The sequence below is a fragment of the Lobosporangium transversale genome (genome assembly GCF_002105155.1).
Source record: "Lobosporangium transversale strain NRRL 3116 chromosome Unknown BCR41scaffold_1, whole genome shotgun sequence".
In the NCBI taxonomy this organism is placed as follows: Eukaryota; Fungi; Mortierellomycota; class Mortierellomycetes; order Mortierellales; family Mortierellaceae; genus Lobosporangium; species Lobosporangium transversale.
This window is the reverse complement of record NW_019028979.1, coordinates 417503-439650: the sequence shown is the minus strand read 5'-3', so window position 1 is coordinate 439650 and position 22148 is coordinate 417503. Positions and strand designations below refer to the sequence as shown.

Here is a 22148-nt window from a genome sequence, read left to right as displayed (position 1 = left end):
CTTTGCCTGTGACACGAGCGGAATGAAAGAAAAAAAAAAAAACAACAACAGTTGTGTTATTTTGCTGCATGAAGGCGAGTTGTAAGAGTTTTTACATGCTTTCTTACAGCAACTCGCCTTTTTTTTTTTAAAGAAAAAAGAAAAGTAACAATAAAGAGAGCGATGTTAAAGTAAATGTACGAAACCATTTCTTATAGATCAAAGAGAAGAGTATCTGTTTTGTCACTCTTTCCGATGCCTTAAATCATGGCCGCCACCAAATATATTTGCATGGGTGTTGATTGTGATAAGGACGATTGCTTATACTTGCTGAGTAAGGAAGAGAGCAAAGAGCATTTATTTTTCCAAAGAGTCGTGAAAGGACTGATAATCCTCGTTGTACCACCACCATTTACTCAGTCCTGCAAACCAATGAGGCAGCATTTCTCGCACAGCACAGGACAACGACTTAACCGGTATTGCGTGGAGTCCTATTTCTTTCTTCACTTTTTTTTTTTTTTTTTTTTTTTTTTTTTTTCTTTTCTTTTCTTTCTTCATTGATTTTTTTTTCAATCCTCCTTCATTCTTTTCTCGTTTAATTCATTCTCCCTCCTTCTTCCTCTTCTTCATCACTTCATTTACTTTATTCATTCATTCATTCAATTCATTCACATTTTTACTTTGATTGTCTGTCTGCTCTTCTGGTTTCAGGCAATTTAATCGAATCTCAATCGTCTCAAATCATTCTTTTACGCTCTTATATCACATCTTTGGTATCTGCATTACCCTCACTTTGCCCTTTCTCACTACACCTCGATACTTCTTCATTTTATCATGGGTGAATCGGCTACATTGGCATATTCCGAAGATAATCGGGGCTATGTCACCTACAAGTCCCGCTTCGTTGGCCTCTTTGCCATCGTCCTGCTCAATATTTCGACAGGATTTGTCTGGCTGACCTATTCATCAGTTGCTGATGCAGCACAGGCATACCTAAACTGCTCTAGTACAATTGTCAATCTCACATCGATTTTATACTTCGTTGCCTTTTTGATTATGAGTCCTGTCTCAGGCTGGATGTTTGAGAAGGTGGGCATCAAGAAAAGTTTGCTCTTTGGTGCCAGTATTCAATTTATTGGTGCTCTCCTTCGATATATCGCCCACTTCATCACTTCCACACCCGACAGCCCAGGCGGTCGAGTGGCACTGACCTTGGTTGGCCAGATCATCGCAGCCTCTGCTCAGCCTTTCTTCTTGAACGTGCCCCCCAAGTACGCTGCCGTTTGGTTCTCTGAGAACGGACGTACGACTGCTACCATGATCGGCTCTGTTGCCAATGCTCTCGCTGCTGCTCTCGCTCAATTGATTATTCCCATCATTACAACCGACAAGGATTCCATGTCTACATCGGTTCTCGTATGCGTCATCCTTGCAGTTGTAGCCTTTATTCCCGTGTTGTTCATGTCTGAGCGTCCTCCTACTCCTCCTTCGCCTTCGGCAGCAGAGGCTCTTCTGGAGACTTCCGAGGAGCCCTTTTGGGTCAGTCTCAAGAAGGTCGGCTCCAACAAGCAATTCCTTATCCTCATGTTCTTGTTTGGAACTTTTGTTGGCTTCTTCAACGCCTTCTCGTCTCTTATTTCTCAGTTCAGCGCTCCTTTCGGTTACACCGCAAATGAGGCTGGCTACTTTGGTGCCGCGATGATTGTGGCCGGTTTAGTTGGTGCTGGTATTTCTGGTCCAGTAATTGATCGTAACAAGCAGTACAAGACATTGCTCAAGACGATGGTTCCCTTGGCAACTTTATTCTACATCATCTTTGTCTTTGTCGTCCGCAAAGACTTCCTCATCGGCATCGTTGTTGCTTCAGCTCTCCTTGGTCTCTTCTCATTTTCACTGCTGCCTATTGTGTTGGAGCTGGGTGTAGAATGCACATACCCTGTCACACCTGCATCGTCAACCTCGCTTCTTTGGGGCTCCGGTCAATTCTTTGCTGTCATTTTCTTGCTTGTCCTGGGAGCCCTCCAGGACGACGAAAAGGCTGCTGAGACTGGCATTAATCCTCCATTGATCTTTATCGCTGCCTGGTGTGTGATTGCCACCTTCCCTGTATATTTGTACAAAGCACCTTATCGTCGTCTGGAGGCTGAGGCTCGTTCGCTTCAAACTGAAAAACTTACGCAAGATTATGGTGCCAAGCAGGAGCTTTATGATGTTCCTCTTGGATCAAAGTAAAAAGGAAAAAAAAAAAGCAATGAAGTTTCTTATTTTCGTAATCCCTACACCCATAACCATAGCCCATATACCATTCACGTCCTATATCAACATCTAGTTCTGTACATGTAGATCGGAGACCTTAATGATTCTAAAGATAAAAATATAAAAAGCGCGTGCATCAGGTTGCGTAACATCTCATTGCTCTTTGTATTACACATGTAGACTGGTAAAATGAATATTTTATCCTGTTGGGTTTCCGGATATGGCCCGGAATGATAACGATACGTTCATGAAAGAGAGTATTCGGGTGCATCCTACTTCCAATGCCTACCGCAAGAGTTGCTTGGGCATAAATCTTTTCACATCAAGATATCCACAACCCCACTCACTGTGAGTGACACTATATGTTTAGAGATTGAATTTCTTATCTCTGTGAAGGAGGTGTGGTCATAGTGTTTTGCCTTTCTATATACTAAGGGTTTTGAGTTTTATGATGTTGCTTCCTGGCATGGAGCCATGCACACCTTAGCGAGGCCTTAGAGAAACGATTTCTTTTGGGCTTGAAAAGTTCATAAAGCGCATTAGCTACATAATCAGAGTATGGATTGTCTGTTCCTTGACTGGTTTTATACATATATTCAAGCAGGGAAAAAGAGTAGATAACGCTTAATCATGTAATGAAAGTTGAGAAAGTTGAGAAAGTTGAGGTAGCAGGACTAGGCGTCTTAGTTTATTAGATAAACCAGCTTCTTGCACCAGTTTCCAAGCCACTTTGCGCAAAATCTTGTCTTTTGCGTACCAGTGAGCGCATGGATGTGACATCTGACTCTTTTATTGATTCTCTCTTTGGGCACATTCACTTCAATCACATTCATTCCACTCAGTCTTCTCTTACATTCTCTTTTTTTCCACCTACCAAACACTCTTTCGCATACTTTCTCTCCTGCCAACACAATGTCCTCCGAGACAAAGAGCAGGAAGCCTGCCAGTATGTGCCTTTTCTTCGCTTCTCTCTCCTACTTTATTATCCTATGACAATTGCTTTCCATCTCTCTCTCAATGCATTTCATTACATCGTCTGCGCTTTCTTCTAGTGTTGAAAGCAACTGATTTCATTTAAATAATGCAATTTGCAACACTTTCCTGTCCCTTTTATTTCTTGTGGTCTCCATCATTTGTAAAACTCACGCCATACCATTCATTCTTGCAACTCAATAGACACGGCCTTCAAGCAGCAGCGACTTAAGGCTTGGCAGCCCATATTGACACCCAAAACAGTGCTGCCTACGTTCCTACTTGTTGGTATCTTGTTTGCTCCTCTCGGTGGCCTGCTGCTCTGGGCGAGTGATACTGTAGGTGTCATTCATTATTATGATTATTATTCTCTCTCCCTTTATTCCCCCTGTTGTAGATGATCCAATTGAGCAAAGAAAGTTGAAGAGTCGGCACAGACATGATCAAATGAGTATGAGCATTGGATATTTTAGGCACAGTGAAATCAGCCAGTCAGCCAGTAAGCCAACCTTGTTTGCAGAAAAAAGAAGCAAGGGCGAAAATACAGTATGGACTACCAATCAATCAATTTAGTATAAATCATGCAAGGATACTCCAACAGCCAAAGCCAAGCATAACAATGAGAGGGAGAAAACCCTAGGCTGTCTCTTTCCTCATTATATTAATCGACAAAGGCTCACATTATATCCGCATTTCCTGATTTTTTTTCTTTTATTTTTTGCGCAGGTTGCGGAGGTCAATATTGATTATACACAATGTGATAAGGTCGGTCCTACATTTGTCCAGGTCCCGCAGGACTCATATTCAGTCAATTTTCCCGGCTCCTCTGGTGACGGAGTGCCACCAGAGTACAAATCAATCCCAGCAGTTGGTTCCGGCAACGGCGAGACTTGGCAAACACGGAAATGCACCATCAAGTTCAACTTGCCTGTCACCTTGAAGAAACCCGTCTTTGTCTACTATCGCCTCACTAATTTTTATCAGAACCACCGTCGCTATGTGAAGAGTTTGGACGCAAAGCAGTTATCTGGAGCACCACGCAGTGTAGCAGAACTTAATGGTGGTTCATGTGAACCACTTGCCATTGTCAAAGAGAATGGGGTCGATTACCCCATCTATCCTTGTGGTTTGATCGCTAACTCGATATTCAATGGTATATACTGGCTTTCCTATAGAATGATGGCCATAATCCTCAGGTGATCTTCGATCGACAAAAAAGAAAATGTTGGCTTACTTTATTTTTTTTACCTTTTGTTTTCTCGCTTTAGATACGCTGGGGCTTTTCTTGTACCCATCCGACAGTAACACTAACAATAACAAATCATATATCCTTACCGATACTGGGATCTCATGGAGCAGTGATCAAAAGAAGTATGGGCCTCCAGGATACACAGATCTAAGCATGGTCCGACCCCCACCTAACTGGGCAAAATACAAAAAAGGATACTCTGCTCAAACCCCGCCCATCAATCCTAGCGAAGATGAGCATTTCCAGGTCTGGATGCGCACTGCTGGTTTGCCTAACTTTAGGAAGTTGTATTCCAAGAATGAACAAGATGATCTGTTGAGCGGAACTTATACCATTGATATTGACATGAGTAAGTACTGATGATGTGATTTTCTTTTTTTTCCTTTTTTCTTTTTAAAGCGTTAACGTTTGAATAAATGATTATTTGCATGTTTTGTTTAGATTATAATGTCACATCGTATGGAGGCACAAAGTCGCTGGTGATTTCGACAGTGTCGTTTATGGGAGGACGTAACCCATTTTTGGGTATTGCATATATTGTCGTAGGTGTTCTTTGTGTGGTTCTGGGACTTTTGTTCACTGCTCGCCACTTGTACAAGCCTCGACGACTGGGCGATCATACTTATCTGTCCTGGAACCAGAACGCAGTGTCAAATCAAGCTATGACCAATGCAGCCACGTCTGCCACGACTACTGGTGCAAGCGCTCGTTACTAGATGTATACCAAAGGCAAATAGTGCTGTTCTCTCTTTAATACTTACACATAAAACTAAGTAACATTGAATTACACTCAATAAATATCGCCTTGAGACTGCACAAACAAAGCTATTTATTAGTCATCATGGCTACCAGCCTGACATCTACTCGCAACCTTCTCTTATCTCCATTTATAACGTGCTATGCTCTACACTGTGGTAGGATCAGCTACATGACATTCAGACCAGATAGCTCATAGAGGAAAATGATTCTTGACTACGAACTAGCCAAATCTCGTATTCTTCATTTTGACATAGCAATATCCCACGCAAAAAAAGGTTTACATCCTATGTCGAAGCATAATACCTAATACGGCGCGATTGATTTGATTTATCAGTCAATGCTTAGCGGGCAGAGTCTAAATAAAATTCACTGAATGGAGTTTTTAGAAGGAACGAGATAGCAAGACTGAAAGGTTGAGTTACATGAAAACAAGGCAGATCCTCCAGATGACGAGAGATGTTAGCCCGAGCGATGTAGGTTTTCAGGAATCTGGATATGTTCTGATTATAAGAATATACACATTTTGCTCATCAGTATCGTCATGGTGTCTCTTGAATTATCAGCTAAAAGTTTCTTGCCTCATATCTGATAATGATCACAGCAAGGGTGCGACGATTTGAATAAGCTACGAAATTGAGAATGACAAGCTCGTTGGGGGTCAGAATGTGGAGCCGATCGCCCAAGAAATACAAAGGCGTAGATCAGGCGCAATAATGCTATGTGACGTACATGCGGCTGCCAGTCAAGAATAAAATTTCTCGTGGGGAAAATTTAGATCACACAAAACCTCTTTTCTTCTTTTCGGTTCCACCGTAAAAACATTTCCACCATTCACCGAATTAGCCAAATTACACGCCACATCATGTCCAACAAACTCTCAGAAAAGCTCATCATTGACCAGGTCGATGTTAACGGCAAGAGGGTCTTGATGCGGTAAGAAAGTTATTAATATATATATTATTTTCCTCAGAGCATGACATGATATGACACGACGCGTGAACCGGTCATTTAACACACGCAGAAAAATAACAAAATGGATGTCCTTTTGTTCCCTTTACAAATAGCGTTGACTTCAATGTTCCCTTTGCCGATGGCAAGATCTCCAACAACGCCCGTATTGTTGCAGCCCTTCCAACAATCAAGTATGCTTTGGATCATGGTTAGTAGAGATAAAAAACTGTAGTGTAATAATAAGTGATGTGCTCACTTACTGACATGTGCGAAGGGTGTGAAGAAGCGGAGCGCGATTTGATCCGATATTACGATCCTATTGCATATCCTTTGGCTCAGGAATTTTTTTTTTTTTCCACTTTGGAGGAACTCGTGGGACAAAAAGCTGATTTTTTTTTTTTTTTTTTTTTTTTAAAAAAAACGCTTACACTCTAGGTGCTTCTGCCGTCGTCTTGATGAGCCATCTTGGCCGTCCTGATGGCAAGAAGGTCGAGAAGTACAGCTTGAAGCCTGTTGCCACTGAGCTCTCATCTCTTCTCCACAAGGATGTTGAGTTCTTGAGCGATTGCGTAGGTGAGGAGATTGAGGCTACCTGTGCAAATGCCAAAGATGGCAAGGTCATCCTTCTTGAGAATTTGCGCTTCCATATTGAGGAAGAAGGCAAGGTCAAGGATAAGGAGGGTAATGTTACCAAGGCCAAGGAAGAAGATGTCAAGAAGTTCCGTGAATCGCTTTCAAAGCTCGGAGATATCTATGTCAATGATGCTTTTGGTACTGCTCACCGCGCTCATTCGTCTGTCGTTGGCATCGATCTCCCTATTCGTGCTGCCGGATTGTTGATGAAGAAGGAGCTTCAGTTCTTTGCTCAGGTACTCGAGGAGCCAAAGAAACCCTTCCTTGCCATTCTAGGGGGTGCTAAAGTTTCGGATAAGATCCAGCTGATTGAGAACTTGTTGGATAAGGTCGATGCTATGATCATTGGAGGTGGTATGGCCTTTACCTTCAAGAAAACTTTGGAGGATGTCAAGGTATTGTATATTTTCTAAGGCTTTCTTTTATTATCTTTGATTTGGGATTGCCCACCACACACGCGGTAGATTGCACGAAGGGTCAGTCACGTCAAGAAGAGGATAAGTGAGACGATAACAGTCTTTCCTTATCTCAGTAATATCGCCATATTGGGGAGAGACATAGCAATGGGAAGAGGCTGTTATCTCTCGGGACGTGATATACCCAACAAACAATCAATAGTAGTTTCAACAGTCCAAAAAAAAAGTCTTTTTCTTCATGTGTCATTCACCAACATCATATCAACATCATTCAATCTAAAACATACACTTCTTTTTGTTTTCTTTTTCAGATTGGCAAGTCTCTCTTTGACAAGGATGGAGCTGAGATTGTCGGCAAATTGGTCGAGTCTGCCAAGGCTAAGGGAGTCAAGCTCTACCTTCCTGTTGACTACATCACCGGCGATGACTTCTCAGCCTCGGCCAAGACCGACTATGCCACTGACGAGACTGGTATTCCTGATGGCTGGATGGGCCTTGACTGTGGTGAGAAGTCCAACGCTATCTTCAAGGATGTCATCTTGAACGCCAAGACCATTCTCTGGAACGGACCCGCTGGTGTCTTTGAGTATGACGCTTTTGCCTCAGGCACCAAGGCTGCTTTGGATGCTGTTGTTGAGGCCACCAAGAACGGTGCTGTCTCAATCGTTGGAGGCGGTGATACCGCCACTGCTGTTGCCAAATGGAAGGCTGAGGACTCTATCTCACACGTCTCGACTGGAGGAGGAGCTTCCTTGGAGCTTTTGGAGGGCAAGAATCTCCCTGGTGTTGCCGCTCTTTCTGTCAAGAACTAAGTTTTTTTTTTTACATCATACGTATTTGCACTTTAAGTTGATTACACAAAAAAAGGCACGAGCATTCTTCGTGCTCTTTAATGACTTGTACATAAGCACACAAAAAAAAAAAAAAAAAAAAAAAAAAAAAAAATTGCAATAAAGGAAGCCGAAAGGTTTGGTTTGAACTACATAGCATATTTACTTGTGATAACTAGAAAGAATGTGATCCACCGCTGCTGAGAAATCCTTGAAAGTCCCATCTAGACCGCCGAATACATCACGGTCTTCATCTTTGGCACGGTATTTACCTGTCTGAACGAGGTATCGAATAAGTCCTAGTTCAGCGGCGCCTCCACCTAGATCCTGCTCCACATCATCTCCAATCATTACGATCCCTGAAGAGCCGGAGTGGGAGGAGGATTCAGAAGTTGATACCTGAAGCGCGAGCCCCATATTTTGAATTGCTAACTCAAAAAATGCCTTTTGGGGCTGTGATGGGTTCAAAGATAAATTCAGGACAGATAATAAAGATAAATATATAGATATTTATCAGCACTCGAGTTAGTTCCTTGTGAATGACAAATAGTTGGCAGGGTGGACTTACTTTGCCTACGACATGGGCCTTAATGCCTGAGGCGTATTCCAATGCTTCTACGAATCCGCCTGGACCCATTGACAACCTGCCTTGGTCAGCGCCATCTGCAAAATATTTGGCCTTATGCACAGCTACCAATGTTGCTGGCTGAGGTGTTGATTTAGATTCAATAAGGAGCCTGAATGCTTTGTTTAGCTTTGATAAAAAATAATAGAAAAAAAAAAGTTAATTAGCCTTTCTTGTTTACTTTTTACTTTCTTAATTGCATTTTGCCTCATTTTTAATAAAAATATTTTTTTACCACGTCATACTGAAAGCTTGAAGGAGACAATCCAACGACAACAGAGTCATGAGGTTCAGAATGTTCGATGCCTTCAAACTCTTGGCGTGCGTCTGGTTCCAAGAGTAAGAGTGGCCTTGAATTAAGATTTTCTTCAAGAAATCAGTTGTTGTGAAATAAAGATAATAAGAGTAATAGAAAAAAGGAGCAATGATCTCACCTCAACCCACGCGACTTCACCATTTGTCGGCACGCAGATAAGGACGTAAAGATCTTTAAAAGAAAAGGGTATTATTAAAATGTGAATAAAAAGACATCTCAGGGAAGAGGTGGGAGGATCTTTCTGATTTTACCTCCTCGCGATTCACATTGAGTCCTAGTTTTTTGAGCTTCTCAGCTAAAGTATCTCCAGATGATTGTGTTGTATTTGTACAGAAACGGAACTGGTAATAGGGGACAATTATTAAAAAAAAAAAAAAAAGAACAAAGTATGAGTGTTTTTTTTTTTTTTTTTTTTTTTCTTAACAGAAAGCCTGATAGATCGCTATATCAATATGTACCGGGATGCCACTATCACGAAGTCGATCCAGAGCATTCGCAGCACCAGGAATTGCTTTGTCTCCAACATGAACTGTACCAGAGACATCAATGAGCACGCCTCGAATGGAGTTTTGCATCGTTAAAATGACAGATGTATTTGGTTTTCAAAATGACAATGAAAGTTTTTCTTCTTGAATGAGAAAATGAGTATAATGGAGACGTCCTCTCTCACGTGTGTTGACGCGCCTTTTTTTTTTTCTTTTTTCTTTTCTTTTTTTTTTTTTTACAAAAAGAGTGAAATACAGACGCCGATCGTTGCAAGAAAACCAATCCACCACATGAAGAGATCGAAAGCATCGTAAACATATTGCATATTTGCCACCCTATTTTTTTTTTTTTTTTTTTTTTTTTTTCAATTTTTATTTACTCTTTGATCAAGGTTAAAACTGATCAAATATTGAGGGGGCTACAAGAAACTACATTTTTGCTGCTTTTCTTATTGACCATAAATCCTCATATAGAAGCTTATCAAAAGTTAGGAAGGGATATATACAATAGATATGAATAGGAACAATGTCTCTTATCCCTGTTTAATTGGTGAAGGTCAAAGGTCCAGAGATGCAGAAGAGACGTTCACCACTGCCATTGGTAGCAGTAGCCTTGAGGGTGATGGATACACCTGCGGGAACTTCCGATGGGACTGTAATGCAGTGGGTTACGGAGGTGACAGTTGTGGCAATAGGGCAAGGGGTGGCGCTACCAGCCAAGGCAGCACACAAGTCTGATGTTTGGTCATAGACCTTCAGTCCCCCTATTTATTTTTTTTTAAAAAAAATAAAAAATGAGATGAGTACATGGATAGTTATCTCATAAAGTACGCGTACGAGGAATGGATAACAAAAAAAAAAAAAAAAAAAAAAAAAAAAAACGCGAAAATGGTTCAATATTGGAACGTGGAGCGTGGTCAAAGTAGGGGAAAAAGTAATAATGTAGATGTAAAATCCTTACAGACGTGTCCAGTGACACGGATAGAAGAGCCTTGGATGACGGGCTTGGACAAGGATCCATTGACGGTAACACAGACGTTTTGATTGACCTTAGGAGGGTTAGGGGCATAGGAGATACCGGAGAGTTGGAAGGAATCTGTGGCAGCGCCGCAGGACGAGAATGCAGCGGAGGCAGAGGAGGCCAAAGCCAAGGCGATAGCGGTAACAGAGAAGAACTTCATGGCTTGGAGTAGTGGGACTGTCTTGGAGAAAGAGTAGAGTAGGGTGCAGAAGAGGTGGTGAAGAATAGAAAATAAAAAATAAAAAAAAGAGGAATCGAGGAATTGGGTCATTTTATACATTTTTTTTCCTCCTCGTCCATGGCAATAAAACAAGGTCATAAAGGTTGGTCAATTAAGGCCAGAGTGAACACGAATTTTCCTAAGCACGTCTAGAAGCATATAACTAGCAATGCTCGGATAAGAGGCATTTTAGTTTTACTTTGATTATTGAATAGAGACCAAGGGAAATGTAGGTAACATTGTTGACAGTGCATTATCTTACGGTCGGAAGTTCATGCATATATACAATGCCATGGAGAAGGAAATTCAGCTCCTATGCGCCCAATGTTTGCTGATTAAATAGAATACATAAAGCGTGTAGATATATTACCTTTGTTGTTGCAGTTGTCACGAAAAAGAAACTGAAGCGCTCACTGGCCAATGGACGCCGACGTTTCTGTTTATTTCAGCTGAATGTCATCCAATCAATTAGGACACGGCAACCACTCGAAGAGCAGTCCAACGGAACGCGTTAAAATATTTGGGTTAGGATGAATGAGGAAAAAAAAAAAAAAAGAAAAAAAAAGACAATGTTATCGATGCGCTTTGGAAGGAATAAAGCTGACCGATAGTCATGCCGAGCCGTTTTCCCCTTTGTGTTGACACTTATTGATAAGTTGGTAAGCTGATGCTTTAGACGGTATTAATGCTACTTCATTTGCTTGTTTGTTTGTTTGTTTGTTTGTCTTTATTTCTCCACAAGTCTCTGCAAGATTACATTTCCCATGTATTTTTCATTGTATTTACTCTATTTCCCCCTATGTGTAAACAGCAAAATAGCAAGGTGAGCAGTCGAGGGGAACTCTTCTTTACACTTTCCCCATTTGTGTAAAATAGGATTAATAAATAACAATTGAGTACAGTACCCTCTCCCCTTGTAGAAATGTTTGCGCACGATCCGCAAACATAGTTGTTAATATCACTTCAACAGAAAGGGAATGTAGATTGGTAAGATTCTTGCCGAAAGAGGAGGGAGGTAAGAGGGTCAGGATTATGTTATAAAGAAGCTTAAAAAGGGCACAATTGAGGCCCAAGGACAGAACGAGCGGCGGAAGAAGAGGATCCAATAAAAGCAAAAAACAAAAAAACATAACGCGGAAAAGGAAGCAATACTCTAAATGGGTATATACGTCTTCATCCCTGACAGCATCTGGAGAATATCAGCATAACCTTTGGTGCCATGACCACCATAAGTTGTATCATGAGTCCCAGGTCCTTTGAATCAAGTACATGTGTATAGGATATATATTCATAGGATACTAAGTATAAGGTGTTAGATATCAGAATTGTTTTTTTTTTTTTTTTTTTTTTTTTACTCGATGCCGTTCGTATTGAAACAATTGAAGTACATTCACCCAAAAAGCAGGAGATGTAAGAGCTGATAGAGTCTGGTTAGGCCTTGCTTTACTAAAATAAAGGGTTTAGGGTAAATGGACATGTTTTCAAAAAAAAAAAAAAAAAAAAAAAAAAAAAAGATCCAACCAAGGGCAGGCAGGGTCTTCACGATATGCAAATACAAGTACAAATTCGAAATGTATGCAGATGATTAAACACATGCACGGCGAGTTTTCATTGGCCTAGTCAATTCTCCCATAAAAAAATGTTGAGGACGCGTGTATTTTATTTGTCAATTGTCCAATAGCTTGCAATCGTTTCTCAGTAATTGGTATATATAATATCATTACTTTTTTTTTTTTTTTTTTTTTTTTTTACAGTTGTGAAAACCATTTAGGCCATAAACCGAGTCTGAGTAAACTAAATAGAAGGAACCAAGTTTTATAAACATGATTGTACATCTAACGACAATGATATCAATAACTTTTTTTTTTTTTTTTTTTTTTTTTTTCATGTGCCTAACTGCATGATTGGGTTGTTCCTGCATCCCATTGTCACATTTTCCCCAAGGAGAATACAAAGTAGATACTCAATCCACCATACTTTCTTTTTACATGGTCGGAGGTATGTAATTAATGGAAGGTTCTTTTTGGCACTCCTTTCGTGGCCAAAACCAATATTTTTCATCTCACGGTTATTAGCCTCAGGAAAATATTGCATATTCTAGGCTGCAAAAGGGGGGAGTTTCCCTTTTCCCCCCTTGAATAAACAATGAAAAAAAAAAAAAAAAAATTCACCGACCAACAATTATACTTCTCTCCCACGCTCGAGCACTTAACCAGGGGACCTTGGTTCAATTATTTTTTTTTATTTTTTTTTATTTTCGTGATTCGAGTTTATTGTCAACAAACAACTCTTTCTTTGCAAGCATATGATTTTGGGAATAGCCTAAACAATGCATTTACTTCACGCTCAAATGCTAATGTATAGGGATAGCTCTTTCTTCTTCTCTAGCCAATCTCCTCGCCGTGTCTTGACTGCCTAATATTATCAAGCAGAATGGCCTGATTTCTTTTTTTTTTTTTTTTTTTTTTGTAAAATGTCTATGTAACACTAATTATGGCTAACGAGGGATGCTATGGGGAACAGGGTGATGACATAAGACGAGGAAGGCGAGGAGGTGAAGGATCATAAAGCGAGGAAGACAGGGAATCAAGAATGTAGGTGACGAAAACTGGGGGTCAGGGTAGCTTTGTTACCATGCTTCAGTCTAAAACGTAAAATACTATTTGCAGCATTTAAGAATATTACCTATAGAACTAATCCGGGCAGCTAGTGGTAGCGTTGCCCTTTAAGGAGGAAGCTTTCTAGGCTAAGGCCCTTTGTGGCTGCAAGAGCTTCAGCTCCCAGCCTGCTACTCCTCTAGGCCGAAATTGATACAACTCTGACAAATACGAATTGGTTTACATTCAATAAAGGCAGTTTTGTCTTTTGTTAAAAGATTCATTTATATTTATATTTATATTTTTACTCTTTTTATTTTTATTTTTATTTTTTATTTTTTTTTAGCTTTTTTATGTTTTATCTACAGATATCCATATAGGCCTGAATTATGATGTCCGGGTCGAGTGTGGACTGGGAGCTCAAGCCTTTTTTTTGGCCTCTGAACTGAGACCGTTTTCGTTATTGTCGTTGCTTTCGTTGCTTTCGTTTCTGTCGTTTCTGCCGTTTCTGTCGTTTTTATCGTTTCTATCGTTTCTGGTTTTGTTGTAGCTGCCTCCTGCGTTCCAGGTACTTCTAGTGTAGCAGTAGTAGTCGTTTCTGGTTGTTCAATTACCGTTGGCATTGCTTTTGATGGTGGCGCTGCTTTTGCTGTTGGTGCTGCTGTCGCTGTTGCGGTCGCTGTTGCAGTTGCTGCTACCGTCGCCGTCACTGTTGCTTTTCTTCCAGTCGGTACTCTGCGTACGGACTTTTGGCGCTTTTTAGAGTTGGCGCGTCGGCTCACCGTAGTAGCAGGAGCAGCAGAAGACGAAGAGGAAGAAGCGGGTTGAGCTGGTGTAGGTGGAAGTGGTGGAGCGCCTGGGTTCATGAAGGCGTCAATAAAGCTTAGTACATCAAAAATTTGCTGTTCTGGGCATTCGTTTTCATCCTCAGCATTGGGATCTTTGGGCTGGGACTGTTCAAGATGCTGTTGGTGGTGCTCAGGACGGACTGTGGTAACGAGGCTTCCACTCGTCCTGTGGACACGCTTGGATGGAGTTGCAGATAGGTATGCGCTCTTTGGCGGCTGAAGCTTTATAGCCGAGAGAGTCTTGGACAACCTAGAATTAGAGAACGCTAATGAAAAGCGGCTCAGTGGACGATCTTCTTGCACGGACGAAGTGAGTATCTGGAGATGATCCTGTTGATTGGAAGGCGCTGTTGTTGTGCTCGCGGATTCATCAGGCTGGTCTAGTTTGAAGAAACCTTTTCGTGTTGCTTTTGTATCCGTCCTCGCCATGGAATCACGACTAGTGGCTGGGGTTGCCATCCATGAGTAATGCTTGACTGGCCTGGGTGCCTTGGAAGCGGAGGTTGGCTGCTGAAGGGGTTGATCGTCTGTAGCGGCAGTGGGCTGCTTAAGAGGTTGATCGTCTGCAGCGACAGCAGCAGCATCATTAGATTCTTGCTGCTCTTTTCGGTCCATTTCATCGCTTTCTTGCTCAACTTCATGACAATAGGAAAGGACCGAATCACGTCTAATGACCAGTTTAGGTTCACGTAGCTTTGGGTTATCAATGGGGGTCACATCAAGGAGAGCAGCTGCCCTCCTTGTAGTAGCGATATGACTTTCCAATCCCCTGGGGGCAATGGCTGGAGGCTTTGTTGGGGCTACAGGCCTTGCTAGGGCTAGAGGCTTTGGTGGGGCCAAAGGTTTTGTCGGGACCGAGGATGCAGGGGCAGGCGGGGCTATAATTGGTGGCGAAATAGAATACAGAGTCCCGGCCCCATAAGAGTGTCCACTTCTAAGGCTGCCATTGATGCTTCTAGCACCAGTTTCAGGGTCACCTCTGCGCTGAGAAGCAAGAAGCATCGAGTAACCAGGCTTCCCTTCTTGCCGGATCCTCCTGAGGTAAAGGAATATACAGATACCTGCAACCAACGTACTGATAACTGTTGCCGCAGCCAAACCCATGATCAAGATCATATTAGGCCCAGTTGCCGAGCTGTTGCCATCGGCTGTACCAGTTTGAGTTGGCTGCACACTAACAGTTCCAGATGTTGAAGGCAGTACTGCCAAGGCAGCGGGGCAGGAATTTTGCATCCCACATTTTTCACCATTAAAAACGACACCTTCTAACTTTGGCACGAAATTGGTGTTTGCTTTGCCGCTTGAGAGAGTAATGCTGGGAAAGTTTAAGGCTAGTTGGCTAATCCCAATGGACGTGCAGTTGACAGCATGAGAGTTTACTTGAGAGCATCCTACAGGGGTTGCAGAGACCGCGTAGTTGTTAGGGAAAGCGATGGTGGCGTGATATGATCGATCGGAGGGTGTATTGTTTGCGATTGGTGAGCTGATGTTAAGAGAAAGTGAGAAGATTGGTAGGACATTGTTGCTGCTATCTGGCCCTGCAGCCACAACCTTGTCGTTGCGGTTTTTTTGGACAGATCCCTGTAGATTCTGATGAGTGAAAGAATAACAGCAACCTAAGAATAAGAAAGAGTGAAAGATATTGCAACAAATCACAAGGTCAGAAGAGGGGAAAATAAAAAAATGATGACAGACGCGTTTACGCGTACGCTATTGGCTGGTCTAATTTAATTCGCGTCGAAAATCTCAAATGACAAAGAATAGAGGAGATCTTACTGGCAGCTGCAGGTGTGGATAAGTGAGCAATGCCCACAAACATGGTCATGACGAAGAAACGGAGGGACACCAACATTTTTTTATAGTTTCTCTTCTCTTTTGTTTTCCTTTTTTTCTTTTTCTTGGGACGAAAGGTGAGATGCAAGGCAAATTGGGATAAGTGAGGCGGAATGATGATGAAGACAGTGATATAGAACAAGTGAGGTCAAATAAAAGAATGGTAATGATTGTAGAAGACGCGATTTGAACGTTAATCGGTTTCAAGATTTAAGGAATAAAGGTGCGATGGACTGTATTATCAATAAAAAAGCGATATAACACAAGGAAGTTCTAGGGCATTAAAACGTAAAGGGTTAGCGACTGTCTACGATGTCATAACAGTAGGAACAGTATGCGAGAGTGGTCAAGGAGAGGTAGGGAGGGAAGGGGGGATGAGGAAGCGAGGGAATGTACAGAGAATACTCCAGCAGGATGGATGAGATGGGGAGTGAAGTGGAGATGACAATGACCTGTCTGATCTCAAGGAATATGTAAGGAAGAGAACAGAAAGGAAAGAAAGAGAAAGAAGAAAAAGAGAGAAAAGAATAGAAAAGAAAAAAAAATCAAAAAACAAGGGTGCGATTTCAAACGGTTTTTATTACCCCTCACTCTCTCAAGTAATTTACTTGTATTCTAATTTGTATCTTATTTCTTGTATCCTTCATTCATTTGGGCTTGTTTTGTACATTGGATGTACCATGTGCTCAGATTTCCCAAAATGTCTAGTATCCTAAGGTCTCCTCACTTCCATCTTCGCCCCCCCTCTCTGCTCTTTTTTTCTGTTTTCTTATTGAAAAAGAAAGAACTTTTTTCCCCTCCTTCCTCCGTCCTCTCCTCACTCGCTGCCATAATATGACATAGGACCTTGGGGCTATCAATGATGCGTCCATTCAGCTAGGAATTATCTTTTTTTTTTTTTTTTTTTTTTTTTTTTTTGCACCGACAAATGATATCCTCTTGCATTCAGATGTGGCGGGAAATTTTTTTTTTTTTTTTTTTTTTTACCTGCAGCATAAGGTTAATTCATATACTCAGACTCATGTATTTTTCATTTTTTGTCACCGAAAAGATCCAAGTGTCCACACATTTTTAAAAAGTGTGGTCTACGCAATTTAAACCAGCCTAGTGTTTCTTCCTCAGTTTTAATACATGAAAATGAATACATTTATTCATATCTACTTAATTTTATGTACTTTACAAATCTAACATAAAGCTTTTTTTTAAAATAAAAGACAAAGTTCATAAGGAGGTGCAAGTTGCCGCAGGAATAAAGCAAGAAATAAAATAAAAAAGTAAAAAAGAAAGATATATTTCATTCAAATCAGCCATAAATGTTCATATCTGACTCTTTTCTTAAACCTTTACCAAATATGTAATATGTACATGTACTTGGGCTCTTCACCTTTCGTTCATGGCACGTTTCCCTCCATTTCCTTATAAAAAGATTCTCCGCAATTATAATATTAATATAAAAAAAAAGAAAAGAAAAAAATCATTTTTGTTCATGATCTGTGCCACCGTCAGATCGGGACTTGGAATTAACCTCATTGATTGATCGACCATCTATAAAAAAAGAAAAAAGAAAAAAAACTATTGGATCAGATACGTATATTCATATCATAAAACCATGCTATGATCGTTTCAAACGAGTCAAACCATTACAAGTGTTGACACCATATTCAAGGCTGTCCAATGAATGATCTCTGCTCTTCTTCAAACGTTCCAGGGGAGAAGGGGAGGGGGGGAAGATTATACATGTCTATATGTTAAATGGTAGTGGCGTGTTTATCCATGCCTTGATCTGTTTTGTTATACAGCCATTAAAGATGTCAATGTATCCATAAATATGATGAGATAAAGCTCTCTCTCTCTTTTTTTTTTTTTTTTTTTTTTTCCTCTCCTTACTCTACCACTTTGACCCATACGCAGGTCCTTGGTATGAAGCTGATATTACCTTCACCTAGCCCTAGCATATAGCTACGGCAGTAGATAGGTTGGTTCCACGCCTTTGTAATATGCATTGCCGTTTCTAAAGAAGTTTCCTTTTGCATGAACGATGCTCTTAATAAGAGAAGTGCAATGTACATGCATTTATATCAAACAAAACAGCATGTATAGACTTGGAAGTATATATACACTTGATAGTAAAAAAGCGCAGACAAAATAAACTTCCGTGTACATGTACATTGTAATTAATATTCTGCAACATGTCAAGCATTGCCATGTTGAATTATCTGATTAATAAACTTTAATTTTTTTTTTTTTTTTGGTTTCATCTCCACTTGTCGTACCAAGAAAATCAAGACATGATTGAAGGGCTGCCAGTGTTTTTCCCCCTCACGCCACTAAACGAGTTGGCTCCTGTGATGCAATTAGTGATGACAGGTTGTTGACGTTCTTTTGCCAGTCTGTACTGAAACCTGCAAGCGAAAATTCCTAGGATGCTGACATTTGATACAGTGATGTTCATCACTATCCCACTTGCTTCATTATAATCTATTGTACATCACTATGAGCCAACCTATGCAGTGTTCGTCAAAGCCAACACAGATACTGATATAGCCGTAGCTCTAAGACACACAATTCTCCCCTTCTTTCCTTTATTGACTCTTTGTAAGGCTTAGGTTGTTCAAGATGAAACAATCATCTGCTAAGGAAAAAGCCCTAGGCATCATTCCCATATCAATAGATGAAGAAACCGATATAGTGTTACTTCCTCCTGTCCCTATCAAACATCAAACTATGTGAAGATCAATATACCAAAAGATATATCTATCAGTATCAAGGGTATTCAATAGATAGCTTGTTTTTGTTACATGTATCTGTCCTCTGTAATAATTCAATCATTATGTTACGCTTCTAGAACCTAGCCTTAGGCTAGCTTGTGTTTTTAATCGTTACCATCTTTGTATATGATACAGACGGCTACAGTGCTATCGGGTATATATTAGTTAGAGACTTTTTGAGCGCGCTGTTTTATTCACATTATTTAGCGTAAAAAATATATATATATATAAAGACCAGGATTTGCAATATTGCTCGGACTTCAATGGGCTTGGCCGGTCTTCATTTCTTTGGTTTGCTTTGCGTAAGGCTGAGTGCATATCGATTACATTCCAACTATAAGAGCCAAATTCTGTCTGTACTTTGACAGCCCAAAAAAGCTTAAAAGATACCTTTTTTTTTTGCTTATTTGTTTGAATGCTGTGGTAGCTCTTTAGAGGGTACTTGCTTACTGCATGCTGTCTGCGGAGTTGATGAAATACCTGTTTGCTGATGCCATAAAGCCTTAAGTTTTCCTACCGCCGATAAAATGGGGCGCTGTTTTGAAGATCCTTCGTAGTTGTTAAAAATGCCTGGTAAATCTAAAGCTTGATGAGATTCTGTTGTGGTCCGGTCCTGTGGTTAAAAAAAAAAAAAAAAAAAAAAAAAAAAAAAGAGATGCCCATCAATCTATTACTCATTCTTAACAATAGATGTGGTCAGGGCTATTTGTGTGATGGCTATGGTAGAATGCTTAGAAACCTCAAATCCTATACACTTCTTTTCGTCCTAAGCTTATTCACAAAGAGCTTTTTAAGCAAATGAGCTTTGGGTCTACTTAAAAATACAAGTATTTTGCAATGGGTGTGGTTATTGTTTTGCTTCATTTTTCATTTTTTTTTTTTTTTTTTTTTTTTTACTTTCTATTAAGAAATGTGCGTGGACTATGATTTGATTATTTGGAAGAGTTTAATAACAAAGGTGCGGTAGAAAAATAATCATAATAAAAGGATATAAAGTCTTGAAACTGATTCATTGTATATTTTCATTGCATGTTGGTGTATAAATGATTTCGTTACTGATGGAGTTGATCTTGTTGTTACTTTTTATTCTTCCCAAGTACCGGTGGCATTTGATGAACCACCATTCATTATCGGGCCTTTGGTCTGGATGCGTGCTGGTGGTATCCCTGCACTACCATTCCTCAAGTGCTGTTGCTGTGGGGGGTATGGTTGATGTGGTTGTTGTTGATAATGTGGCTGTTGATGTTGTTGCTGTTGTTGCATTGCGAATTGCTGGCTCTTGGTCCGTGCTAGTAGCTTTTCTGTACGATACTTCTCGTAAAAGTAGCCATAGGTAATTTCTTTAAGCTCCTGGCGATGAGAGGACAATAGAGCTGAACGAAGGCTTGCCAAGTCGCAGTGATTGCTATCAAGACAGTTCAAAATACCCCAAGGAAACTCACGTCCTTGGATGTGATTGCCATTCTCGTCACGGATATCCACGCCATCCTCCTCCTGTGCAATCACTGTGAAGGGTACAAGTGATTGTAAATGTGCCTTTTCTTCCAAGAATTCTGAGTCCCAGTCATCTTCATCATAATCATCTTCTTCTTCCTCGTCTTCCTCGTCATTAGCCAGGCCGTGTTCTGCTGCCTCCTCATCATCACCAGGTCCCTGTCGACTGGCCCGCTTCTTCTTGCCATCGTTCTGTTCTCCGTACTGTTGTTGCAATCTCTTGGCTAATTTGGGGCTCAAGAATTGGAAAAACTGAATCTGGTGGTGAGCTGCATCCTTAAGGATAGCCTGCTTCAGACGCTTGCAGTATGCGCGTGTGAGGGTATCAGCCCGAGCAATGACGGGAATCAGGTTGACACGTGTGCCTAGACGCTTTAGAATCCGAACATCTGCATCCGACAGACCTAGGCGTGGTGAAGAGTGGTCGATAAAGTAGAGGCAGGCATGGATCTGATTGTCGATAGCCTTGGGGTTTCTGCGGACTTTTCTTTCCTATCAACACCAATGAATAAAAAAAAAGTGATGAGATTGTATTTCACAGCAATTAAGGATTGATGGTGACACAAATTAACAATTTCAATACACAAGAACTCAAGAAGGTTATTATAAAAATTAACAGTCAGCAGGTTTGTTCTTTACCTCAGCAAGTGTCAAGTCAAACTGATATTCAAGATAACGCAAGATTTCGTCGCAATGGGAATCAATAACCTCATCAGAGCCAACAAATCCAGGTGTGTCGACCAAAGTCAGGTTGATTTTTTCGTTCCCTTCATCAATCTCAAAAAGTGCCTCGAATGAGTTGAGTGTGCGCTCCAACTGCCCGGTAGCATAGGCTACAGACTCCTTGGTCGTATGAGGTTTGATGGCAATGGGAGAGGTGGGAGAGGTGGGAGAGGTGGGTTTCTTGTCAGCTGCTATATCGTCTGGAAGGTTTGGAGAAGAAGCCTTGTTCTTGAGCCCACCAGTGGCGGATGCTCGAAGCTTGAATGTTCCACACAGTGTTCGGATGAAGCTCGTCTTTCCCAGACCACTGTATCCCGCGACCATCAGGTTCAGTTCCGAGACTGATTTTATTTTCCGTGCAAATGTGATGAAGGTAATAATTTGTTGATATTAATCATCATGGGGTTCAACCACGCAAAACAAACATGCACAAAAAAAAAAAAGAAAGATCGAATCATCAACAAAGAGAGGCGGCATCATTTAAAAAACCACCATCATAGTGTTATGTTGTTTTTTCGTTTAGAAAAAAAGGAAAAAAAAAAAAAAAAGTCGAGAGCGATGGGCGGGCAGACCAGAAAAATAAGAGTTGATTCAGAGCATTTTCGCAATATAGTAAAAGAATAAGTTAATAAGAGAAGCCCAAGTGAAAAAAAAAAAAAAAAAAAAAAAAAAAAAAGAGGCCAATCATGAGTGAAAGTCGTGAGCAATTAAACCCAAGAAGGGACCCATGAAACAGAGATACATGACCATTATGAATAGGTCGTTGTTGTTGTTTTTTTTTTCCCGTCCACGAACCACCAAAAAAGAAGGGAGCCGCGGTAAAAGTCAGAGGTGAATCGAAATTAATAAAGAGAATCAACCACCCGCGACCAACAAAGAATGTTTCAAGAAAAATAAGGATGTTGTCCCGAAAGTTGTCCCAATAAATAGTTGTTTGTTAATTTGTATCCCATGTCGAGCAGAAGTTGAATTTCCCGAAAGATTGAAACAGTCATAGCCATCCATGCGAAGAATAGTAAAAAAAAAAAAAAAAAAAAATAGAGAGAGGAAGAAAGAGAAGAGACCGAGAAAGGATATTGATGATGCAGCAGAGCACGATAGAAGGCAATCGGCATCATAAAGTTTCCAGCATCATGTAAAGATTATATGAAGTGAATAAAAAAGGGTTTGTCT

General features: G+C 40.7%; 7 protein-coding genes across 7 annotated transcripts; 3 read left to right on the top strand and 4 right to left on the bottom strand.

Moving 5' to 3' along the window:
* Positions 1-551: 551 nt before the first annotated feature.
* BCR41DRAFT_343953 (major facilitator superfamily domain-containing protein) lies at positions 552-2390 on the top strand. The gene has a single exon (XM_022022394.1). It carries the CDS (start codon positions 814-816, stop codon positions 2209-2211), a length of 1398 nt encoding a protein of 465 aa, XP_021886393.1. The 5' UTR covers positions 552-813; the 3' UTR covers positions 2212-2390.
* A 633-nt stretch (positions 2391-3023) lies between these two features.
* Positions 3024-5280, top strand: BCR41DRAFT_343951 (ligand-effect modulator 3 family). Its single transcript, XM_022022393.1, has 5 exons — positions 3024-3181; positions 3412-3545; positions 3934-4360; positions 4476-4805; positions 4898-5280. The coding sequence occupies exons 1-5, from the start codon at positions 3148-3150 to the stop codon at positions 5170-5172; spliced, it is 1200 nt and encodes a 399-aa protein (XP_021886392.1). The 5' UTR covers positions 3024-3147; the 3' UTR covers positions 5173-5280.
* A 717-nt stretch (positions 5281-5997) lies between these two features.
* BCR41DRAFT_343948 (putative PGK1-phosphoglycerate kinase) lies at positions 5998-8127 on the top strand. Its single transcript, XM_022022392.1, has 4 exons — positions 5998-6148; positions 6280-6374; positions 6602-7194; positions 7527-8127. The coding sequence occupies exons 1-4, from the start codon at positions 6078-6080 to the stop codon at positions 8025-8027; spliced, it is 1260 nt and encodes a 419-aa protein (XP_021886391.1). The 5' UTR covers positions 5998-6077; the 3' UTR covers positions 8028-8127.
* A 32-nt stretch (positions 8128-8159) lies between these two features.
* Positions 8160-9667, bottom strand: BCR41DRAFT_417854 (HAD-like domain-containing protein). Its single transcript, XM_022029550.1, has 6 exons — positions 9445-9667; positions 9238-9327; positions 9105-9157; positions 8906-9020; positions 8614-8799; positions 8160-8498 (listed from the first exon to the last, which is right to left on the bottom strand). Exons 1-6 carry the CDS (start codon positions 9559-9561, stop codon positions 8208-8210), a joined length of 852 nt encoding a protein of 283 aa, XP_021886390.1. The 5' UTR covers positions 9562-9667; the 3' UTR covers positions 8160-8207.
* Positions 9668-9885: 218 nt separating this feature from the next.
* On the bottom strand, positions 9886-10696 carry BCR41DRAFT_382683 (hypothetical protein). Its single transcript, XM_022027376.1, has 2 exons — positions 10433-10696; positions 9886-10235 (listed from the first exon to the last, which is right to left on the bottom strand). The coding sequence occupies exons 1-2, from the start codon at positions 10650-10652 to the stop codon at positions 10015-10017; spliced, it is 441 nt and encodes a 146-aa protein (XP_021886389.1). The 5' UTR covers positions 10653-10696; the 3' UTR covers positions 9886-10014.
* Positions 10697-13671: 2975 nt separating this feature from the next.
* On the bottom strand, positions 13672-15982 carry BCR41DRAFT_391156 (hypothetical protein; the record flags this gene model as incomplete). The annotated part of the gene is made up of 2 exons (XM_022028332.1): positions 13672-15773; positions 15934-15982. 2 exons carry the CDS (start codon positions 15980-15982, stop codon positions 13672-13674), a joined length of 2151 nt encoding a protein of 716 aa, XP_021886388.1.
* A 3859-nt stretch (positions 15983-19841) lies between these two features.
* BCR41DRAFT_366451 (Septin-domain-containing protein) lies at positions 19842-21299 on the bottom strand (the record flags this gene model as incomplete). Its single annotated transcript, XM_022026218.1, has 2 exons — positions 19842-20744; positions 20892-21299. The coding sequence occupies 2 exons, from the start codon at positions 21297-21299 to the stop codon at positions 19842-19844; spliced, it is 1311 nt and encodes a 436-aa protein (XP_021886387.1).
* Positions 21300-22148: the final 849 nt, after the last annotated feature.

Excerpts from the sequence above, each read along its gene's own strand:
- BCR41DRAFT_343948 (XM_022022392.1), top strand. The coding sequence starts at position 6,078 with ATGTCCAACAAACTCTCAGAAAAGCTCATCATTGACCAGGTCGATGTT. Across the intron at positions 6,149-6,279 it reads GGCAAGAGGGTCTTGATGCG|CGTTGACTTCAATGTTCCCT; the intron begins GTAAGAAAGTTA and ends CTTTACAAATAG. Across the intron at positions 7,195-7,526 it reads AAACTTTGGAGGATGTCAAG|ATTGGCAAGTCTCTCTTTGA; the intron begins GTATTGTATATT and ends TTTCTTTTTCAG.
- BCR41DRAFT_343951 (XM_022022393.1), top strand. The coding sequence starts at position 3,148 with ATGTCCTCCGAGACAAAGAGCAGGAAGCCTGCCA. Across the intron at positions 4,361-4,475 it reads CGCTAACTCGATATTCAATG|ATACGCTGGGGCTTTTCTTG; the intron begins GTATATACTGGC and ends TTCTCGCTTTAG. Across the intron at positions 4,806-4,897 it reads TACCATTGATATTGACATGA|ATTATAATGTCACATCGTAT; the intron begins GTAAGTACTGAT and ends TGTTTTGTTTAG.
- BCR41DRAFT_343953 (XM_022022394.1), top strand. The coding sequence starts at position 814 with ATGGGTGAATCGGCTACATTGGCATATTCCGAAGATAATCGGGGCTAT.
- BCR41DRAFT_382683 (XM_022027376.1), bottom strand. The coding sequence starts at position 10,652 with ATGAAGTTCTTCTCTGTTACCGCTATCGCCTTGGCTTTGGCCTCCTCT. Across the intron at positions 10,236-10,432 it reads CCGTGTCACTGGACACGTCT|GGGGACTGAAGGTCTATGAC; the intron begins GTAAGGATTTTA and ends AAAAATAAATAG.
- BCR41DRAFT_417854 (XM_022029550.1), bottom strand. The coding sequence starts at position 9,561 with ATGCAAAACTCCATTCGAGGCGTGCTCATTGATGTCTCTGGTACAGTT. Across the intron at positions 9,021-9,104 it reads GTGAAGTCGCGTGGGTTGAG|GCCACTCTTACTCTTGGAAC; the intron begins GTGAGATCATTG and ends TCTTAATTCAAG. Across the intron at positions 8,499-8,613 it reads AGGCCCATGTCGTAGGCAAA|CCCCAAAAGGCATTTTTTGA; the intron begins GTAAGTCCACCC and ends AACCCATCACAG.